Here is a 9,497-nt window from a genome sequence, read left to right as displayed (position 1 = left end):
ACACAGAGAGAAATAATTTAGGCTTTTTTAACTTTTTTTGACTATTTTTGTGGAAATAGCTCGATCACATGACACAATTTTCAAAATTTCACTCAAAAGTCGTCTGTTGAAACCAATCGAATACAAAATTTGTTGAAATAGCGAAAAAATCATTAAAAATTGAAAAATTTTCTAAGTCAGAACAAAAAATTGAAAAATTTTCTAAGTCAAAACAAAAAATTGAAAAATTTTCTAAGTCAGAACAAAAAATTGAAAAATTTTCTAAGTCAGAACAAAAAATTGAAAAATTTTCTAAGTCAGAACAAAAAATTGAAAAATTTTCTAAGTCAGAACAAAAAATTGAAAAATTTTCTAAGTCAAAACAAAAAATTGAAAAATTTTCTTAAGCAAAATTGGATTTTGAAAATTTTCAAGTCAAAACAAAAAATTGAAAAATTTTCTTAAGCAAAATTAAACTTTTAAAAATATATCAATATGAAAAAATAAACCATTTAGGTAAAACATTAAACATTAACATGTCATTTAACATGTTGAGAATTTTCATTTAACAAATCCAAAATTCAAACTTAACGAGAATCATTCTTTAACAAATCCAAATTTCAAACTTAACGAGAATCATTCTATAACAAATCCAAATTTCAAACTTAACGAGAATCATTCTTTAACAAATCCAAATTTCAAACTTAACGAGAATCTTCATTTAACAAATCCAAATCGGTAAATTAACATGTTGAGAATCTTCATTTAACAAATCCAAATCGGTAAATTAACATGTTGAGAATCTTCATTTAACAAATCCAAATCGGTAAATTAACATGTTGAGAATCTTCATTTAACAAATCCAAATTGGTAAATTAACATGTTGAGAATCTTCATTTAACAAATCCAAATTGGTAAATTAACATGTTGAGAATCTTCATTTAACAAATCCAAATTGGTAAATTAACATGTTGAGAATCTTCATTTAACAAATCCAAATTGGTAAATTAACATGTTGAGAATCTTCATTTAACAAATCCAAATTGGTAAATTAACATGTTGAGAATCTTCATTTAACAAATCCAAATTTCAAACTTAACGAGAATCATTCTTTAACAAATCCAAATTTCAAACTTAACAAAAAGAGAATCTTCGGATCAATTGAAGAATCTCCCCAAAATTGAAATTGCAAGGGAAATTCTTCAATTGAGTGAAATTGCATTGGAAATTGTTCATATCAGCAATTGCTGGGGAAATTCCTCAATTGATCCTTCAAATCTTGTTAAGAATTTGTTCGAAGAAAGAAAAAGCTCAAAATAATTGTCATCAATTGTGAGAATGTTAAATTCATCATAACAAACTCAACTCAATAAGAATCATGCAAATGCACTTCGGATCCATATTAATAACAAATGAATCTTGTTTTAAATTTATTGTAAGTCAAAAAGGAGCCAAATTTATTCTTGGAAGCAATAATAATCAAATGGCAGCAATGTAATGATAATAAACGGACTAATTTGAATTCACCAAGTGAAGATTCCCTTTATGTTAAGTTTGAAATTTGGATTTGGGAAATGAAGATTCTCTTTTTGTTAAGTTTGAAATTTGGATTTGTTAAATGTAAATTCCCATTATGTTAAGATTGAAATTTGGATTTGTTAAATGTAAATTCCCATTATGTTAAGATTGAAATTTGGATTTGTTAAATGAAGATTCTATTCATGTTAGGTCATCGTTGATTATTGTTAAGCAAGTGAATTTGGATTTTTTGGTCATCATTTTTGGATATTTATAATTTAGGAGATAAGTGATCAACAATTATTATCAGTAAATAAATAGGAATTTAGGTTGAACGGATATCGGCCGGACGATAATCGGACTTAAAATTGGGTTTGGTCAATGGCGATTTCAAGCTAATTTTGTTGAAAATATGAATATTTAGTTTAAACATCCTTTTAGACAGTTGGTTTATATTTTGTTTAACATAAATTTTTTAGCCATCATATAATTGAATTGGTTATTTATCATTTAGAACATAAGGCAACAATATTGGTATGTTATAAAAGGATTCAATATACAAAAAATTGAAAAATTAATTCTTTTTGGAGCATCATCGTTAACAGAGGTTTTTTTCTTGGCTACCGTCGTTAAACGAAATTGTCGGTACCGAGGTGTCACTGTAGTTTCAGATCATCATTGAATTTTCAAAATGGTTCAAGAAAAAAGAATTTTTTAAAAAGAATCAAGAAAAGAATCTCAATTTTTTAAAAAAATTAATTTATCTTAATGCACAACAAATAAGATTTTGTATAAAAATATATGATTTTTAATAACTAATCAGAAATATAAAGCAATTTTTCGATGGTCTTTTTTTTAAAAACTGTAACATATAACATTGTTAGTTTTTGCTAATTATAAATAAATATCCTTGCATTCGTTAATGTTATAATGGCATACGGGAACAATAATGGTGCCTTTAATGAATCGTTTATTCAAAGGGTATTCTTGAATAAGATGTTGAAATTCTCCTTGTATATTAACCATATCAACCAACCATTTTTTCTTGATCAGGTGTTCCAGGAACATAATTTGAAGTGATGAAAATTAACCCAAACGCACCCACATTCGTCCAGTGAAAAACACGCCCATTTGCAAAAATTGCTCTCCTGCGGCCATCACTCCGAATATTTTTGTGAAACTTGGCAAGATTATTCGTCTAATTATAAAGTTTCAGAAAAATGTCATTTGAACTTCCCAGGTCAAGGCATCAGAGGTCAAAGGGCAAAAACTCTCACGCCTCTCCAACGGGCTTTGGTTGCATTTTTTCTTTTGGGTCATCAAGATATTCAAGATCTTCATCTGATTTCAAGTTTTGAAGAAATTATCAATTGTGGCAGAGAAGTTATCGATAAAAAGGTTAATTTTTATGCAAAAAGACAGGCACCCTTCCGCCGGTTGGGGCGTGTCCACGCCTAATTATTATCACAAATATTGAAGAAAGCCTTAGCCATTGAATTCAATGGTGATATCTCTAAACTTAGGAATTGAATTTTCATTAGAATTATCATGACTCATCAGCATATTCACTCATTAAAAATAAAACATTTTAAAATCATCAAAAGATTTTATTTGAAAAATAATACAAAAAAATGAAATACAAAAAATAAGAAAATACAAGAAATATGATGATTATGCCATGAATCATATTGGTATTTTTCAATCTTCTTCACTATCCTCATCAATGACAGTTGTCATCTCGGTGAAGTCGAATAACTTCGTCAAGTAATCCGCAGGCAGATAAATATGTGATTGGTATCGACAATGACTAAGATAAAAGACTATAGCCGCCACATGAGAGCAACAACCAATTGTCCGGTTTCCATTAAAACAAGAGCAATAGTGACCGATTATTCCTGAGGTATCATTTCGATTCGGAACATATTGGACATAGCACTTATATGTCTTTCGGTTGATGTGACGTGATTTGACTTCCCATTGAATCACGTCTCGTTCTTTTGCGTATTGAAATGTTAGACTACCGTCTTCGTTAATCATTTCAGCCAAATAAGACATAGCTTGACCTAATTGATAATTACCTGTGAAGAAAATCTTCAATTCCGGTATTGTCAATCGCGGAAAGTCCGCTATGTCCTCCTCGCTTAACGTTTGGAACATTCGCGTTCTCCGGTTCCAATTCTCCTTTTCCACCAATTTAGCCAGTGCATTGGTATTGTTCCGGGATTTCATTCGATCAATAATCACATCCATATCTTCCAAATCGGAAGAAAGGGACTTGCCGAACGAATTTTGCAAGAAACATGCAATTCTGCAAAGCGTTCTTGCATTGGACAAGTAATTATTTCGTAATTGGTGATGTAGCAATTTATATCGTTGACCGATAATTCCGTGAATTGCTTCTACGACCCATCTGATTTTGGTCACAAATCTGGATTCATTGGACTCTATGGTGGTCAGCTGGGGCCTTTTTCCTTTTAAAGCAGGCATCAATACATGGTATCCACGATTTTCCAGCATCGGTACTACATCTCGAAAACCGCGGTCCAATACAAAGTAGTCACCGGGCTGGAGAATGGTAGATAATCCACGAGGTTGTCGCAGCACTTCTTTCAATATATCTGCATCATTTTTGGTTGCTGAATATGGGCCAGCCAGTTCGATAACAAAGCCATCAGTGGCGCATATTGTAAAGGGCTTACACAACGATGTTTTTTTTTGCCCGGAATATGACTTTCTTTGATAGACATTGTTAGAACTTTTTTCATGGCGAAGATATGTGCCATCACATATGATCATAAGATGATCGTCATCAATATCGAACAATTTTTTTGCCACTAGGGATGTATGGTTTCGAATTAGAGAATCTCTTGAAATTGAATTGATACCAAATCTATTTGGCAAAACTTCATTTTCAAAAGATCTCATAACCGATTTGATGTATGATGACACCAAAGATCCAGAATCGATACCCCAGTTTACGGCAATGATGTTGTCCGAATTTCCAGATCTCATCTTATGAAGGAACACGCAGATCGCCTGGATAGCACTACGACCTTCCGTATCACGCATTGATGACATCCATTCTCGAAGCTGTTCGATTTGTCTCCAGCAAAACCCCGTTAACGTTTTTAAGTGAGTATCAGATATAGTCCGATTAGCCAAGTTTTCGAATATGGAACCACGAAAATTCGGAGATAAAGAATTCGGGAAAATATTCATCTCTACTCTTGACATCTCACATCTGTCCGATGCAATACGGATATTTCCAACCTCATCATCGTGCAACAATTTTCCAATCATATGACGTTTACAACAAACGTTATTAGCAGGCACAAAAACTTGTCGCATTCTGAAGACTTGTAATCGTGCTTCTAATGGAATGCTCTTCAAATCACTTGACCCTGAGCATATGAAGCAATAAGCGTGGGTTGACACTGATCTAAAATACGGAACTTCGAATAGCTCTGGATTTTGATGTACACTTGGCATATACAGTGGATCAAGAGATGAATGTGAGGATTGTGAGGAGATTTGCTCTGACGATGATGTTGAAGCCTGAGAAATTGCCATTTCTGATGTTGATGCTTCCATATCAACTGTTTCCGAAGTCGAAGAAGTGCGTTGTCGTTTTTTTCCAAGCTGATTTTTGCATGAATTTTGTTCATACACCAACGGCAGACAACATCACCAATACGTATACTGAGATCAATTAATGTCAATGCATCCTGAACTAGATTTTGAGATTTGATAGTTTTTCTTTCTCTTTCCGGCCATCTTCTAAGGAATTGTTTGCAAACGGCACACTTTGAATCATCACGGTTTCTTGGAGATACACTTTGATCAGACATAATCGATGAAAAAATGACAAAGTCAATTTGCGAAGAAAATACCAATATTCGAAAATACGAAGACACAAAACCAATATTCAAAAATACGATGACGCAATACCAATATTCGAAAATACGAAGACACAAAACCAATATTCAAAAATACGAAGACACAAAACCAATATTCAAAAATACGAAGACACAAAACCAATATTCAAAAAATCGAAGACACAAAACCAATATTCAAAAATACGATGACGCAATACCAATATTCGAAAATACGAAGACACAAAACCAATATTCAAAAATACGAAGACACAAAACCAATATTCAAAAAATCGAAGACACAAAACCAATATTCAAAAATACGATGACGCAATACCAATATTCGAAAAGTTGTTGATAAGTCAATAACAGAAGAATATCTACCAAGAAAGTTCTTTTCGTATCGAATATTTATACAAATCTTTTCCCTGGTATTTTTTGATAACGATCAGGTCCAAAAATTGTCCTGTTTGATTTTATTGCTGATAGTGGATTTTTTTATATATGATTTTTTGATATCGAACGCTTTTTTGTCCTAGAACCTTTTGTGAACTTTTATGACATGCTAGTGGTAAGGCCAGAGGCTAATTCGACGAAGTTCTAGTCAGCACACTACATACTATCATCCATACTGAAAGCATACAGAAGAAAAAAGTAGCCTGTTGATTACTTTGTTATGTTATTTAGATAGTTTGGAACGCTAAAATATTCTTTTGTTGAAAATAATGATGATAATGGTATAGGATTTTTTCTTGATTGTTTGATAATAGAAGGTTAATAATAAAACGGATAATAAGAGTAATGAAATGATAATACTTTATTTGGTTTTGTCCATTTTAATGAGTGAATATGCTGATGAGTCATGATAATTCTAATGAAAATTCAATTCCTAAGTTTAGAGATATCACCATTGAATTCAATGGCTAAGGCTTTCTTCAATATTTGTGATAATAATTAGGCGTGGACACGCCCCAACCGGCGGAAGGGTGCCTGTCTTTTGCATAAAAATTAACCTTTTATCGATAACTTCTCTGCCACAATTGATAATTTCTTCAAAACTTGAAATCAGATGAAGATCTTGAATATCTTGATGACCCAAAAGAAAAAATGCAACCAAAGCCCGTTGGAGAGGCGTGAGAGTTTTTGCCCTTTGACCTCTGATGCCTTGACCTGGGAAGTTCAAATGACATTTTTCTGAAACTTTATAATTAGACGAATAATCTTGCCAAGTTTCACAAAAATATTCGGAGTGATGGCCGCAGGAGAGCAATTTTGCAAATGGGCGTGTTTTTCACTGGACGAATGTGGGTGCGTTTGGGTTAATTTTCATCACTTCAAATTATGTTCCTGGAACACCTGATCAAGAAAAAATGGTTGGTTGATATGGTTAATATACAAGGAGAATTTCAACATCTTATTCAAGAATACCCTTTAGGTTGTCGGTTGGACTTTAATGAAAAATTGGGTTTGGTGATTCCGCTGAGAATTCAAGCAATTGGAATTGGAATAGAATAATCCAATAGTGAAAAACAAATTTGCTGGCGATTCCGTAACCTTTGCAAACTCATCAATATCAACAAAAATATAAATCAGGTTTCATTTGAACTTAAGGAACTTAAGAATTAAATGAGTGAAAATAACAAAACCAAAACAATAGAATTTAAATAAGATCCAAAGCAATAGAAAGAGAAAAGAGAAAGAAAATAGAGAAATAGTGAAGATCTAAAAGCAAAGTAAAAGAATCGAAAGGAAAAAGAATCAAAGAAAAAAGAATCAAAAGAAAAAAGAATCAAAAGAAAAAAGAATCAAAAGAAAAAAGAATCAAAAGAAAAAAGAATCAAAAGAAAAAAGAATCAAAAGAAAAAAGAATCAAAAATATAAATTTTTTTAAATAAATTGAAATCAGCGTCATCTTTGTCATAATTTATAAGTTTTTTCAGATGAAAAATTTTCCGAAAAAATGCCGCGTATTGATTTTTAAAATTTAAAATCAGTGCCATCTGTCGATGAAAAAGGACTGAGTTTTCGCAAGGGTTGTCCTTAAAGACTATAACCGAAATTTTTTCCCTCTGTGTAGTTTTTTTTCTCTTCACTCAGAAAAATCGACCCCCTTTTTGGGGCAAAATTAAGCTCCGCCTTTTTGGCCGACGTTTACTTTTTGAGCGCATGTTCGCATTTATTCCCGTAAACTTTCTTTATTCTTGAAATTGTAAATTTCTTGAATATTTTCTTTCCATAACCATAAACCATATTCAATAAAAATAATAACAAACTAATGAGAATAAGAAAAAGATGTTTATTTATTGTTATAAAAAATAAATTTTTCGTTATGGATTAAGTGCAAACAATCAAGTATTTTGAATTTATCAATTTTGATTAAAAAAAGATTTTAGGTAGATTTTTCCATATATTCGTATGTAGATCTTTCATAGCTAATGTTTGATTGTTGCACTCAATGTATTTAATTCTGATTCTTGTTAATTTAAAATTCACGATATTTAATTCAGTCCGTAAAATCATATATTTACAATAGATCATCCAATAGATGTTCGAGGTTTCACATTCTCTCATTTCACAAGTTCTTCTTCGTCTTACATGGGCGAATCTGGGTAGATAATAATAATAGTACTGGAGACATTTCGCCAATGGCACTTGTGTCATAATGACAGATTCAAGAAAATAAGATAATACAATCTAAAATCAAAATTACAAAAAGAATCGGTAAGAAAAATTAAGACTTAGGAAAATTGAACTTTCCTGGACAAATGCATCTTGGAAAATTTCGAAACCAATTCAGAAGTTGATTTGCTCATCAATTTGCTCGACTTGTGACCGTTATATGGCGAAACTTTGATTCAAATTTTGTCCTTATGTAATGATAAACATTCTTGTTTAATTCGTAATGATAAAGTAAAAAGATGTTTATTTCGGATTCTCGATTCGAGATTGAAATTTTTCGGCAATATCGAAACATTTTCGAACTCGAAGTTAATGTTTCGTTTTTGCAATGTTCGATTTTCTTTTCGGAAGATTACAGTCGTTCTTCGCATAACACGGTATTTGTACAACAGTGGAACGAATTAACCGTGTTCCAAGAGAAACGACTGTATGGAACTAAGTCAACCGCCACGTGCATTTGTGTCTTTCGTCACATTAATTTTTTCGTCGTCATTTCACAACGAAGTTCGGCTATTCGACTAAGTTTTTAATGGAAATAATTAACGAATTTGGTGATTCAAAGTTGATTTATTGTTGCAAAATGGAACGAATTTTGATCCGGATATCTTAAAGACAACCGAGATACTCAATGATTGAAACATTCTGAATGTAATGTAATGAAAAAACATTGAACATCATTGTGCTAAATGTTCCTAAATGAATGCCTGTTCATGAAACAGTTTGTTTCAAATTTTTCAAACAAAACCTAAAATTGTCACCGAATCAAGAATCAAATTTAAGTGGCGTCTTTTTCGATTGGTGAACCACAGAATGTATTTGAAATTTCTGAATTTTTCAAGTCATAATCGATCATTATTCTAAGGATATTGTTATGGAATTCAAAGTCGTGTGTCATTGTTAACAAGATATATGGGTTCACCAACAGAACTTCAAGTGAAATTGTGGAAACGTTTATGGAAATATTTAAATGGACCAAATTCAATAATTTTGAATTACTCATTTAGATTAAGACCTTACTATCATAACATAATGAAATTCACAATGGACTTAACGCTTTTGCGAACTGGAAAAAACGAAAGAATTGAATTCAAATTTATTTATTTATTGTTTTTGCTTAAACCAATTTCTTATTTTTGTTTTAATAAAACAATTTATTTTTCTTTATTTCAATTACTGATGAATTACTGGTGAATTTTTGAATTGATATTTTAAAGAAATTTGCTAACAACAAAAATACTCATAGAAAAAGTTTCCGGGAACAAGTTGAAAACCAAGTTGAAAATTGGAGCGAAATTCAAATTCATTAAAATAATGCCGTTCAAATAATAGGTTACTGTGCATAGAAAGTTAGGAGAAATTTTTTCTTATTTAGGCTCCGCCTTTTGGCCGATGTTTACTTTTCCCCTAACTTATACTGTACATCGGACAGACGTACAATTTTTCTGAGTG

General features: G+C 31.5%; 1 protein-coding gene across 1 annotated transcript; it reads right to left on the bottom strand.

The window, feature by feature from the left end:
* Positions 1 to 3,140: 3,140 nt before the first annotated feature.
* On the bottom strand, positions 3,141 to 5,532 carry LOC142646186 (uncharacterized). The gene has a single exon (XM_075824429.1). It carries the CDS (start codon positions 5,086 to 5,088, stop codon positions 3,196 to 3,198), a length of 1,893 nt encoding a protein of 630 aa, XP_075680544.1. The 5' UTR covers positions 5,089 to 5,532; the 3' UTR covers positions 3,141 to 3,195.
* Positions 5,533 to 9,497: the final 3,965 nt, after the last annotated feature.

This window comes from Dermatophagoides pteronyssinus, unplaced genomic scaffold (genome assembly GCF_027571235.1).
Source record: "Dermatophagoides pteronyssinus isolate colony J.1.1.1.1 unplaced genomic scaffold, Derpt_VIB-CSIC_2022.12 sq0124, whole genome shotgun sequence".
NCBI lineage: Eukaryota > Metazoa > Arthropoda > Arachnida > Sarcoptiformes > Pyroglyphidae > Dermatophagoides > Dermatophagoides pteronyssinus.
This window is presented reverse-complemented; position numbering and strand designations above follow the sequence as displayed.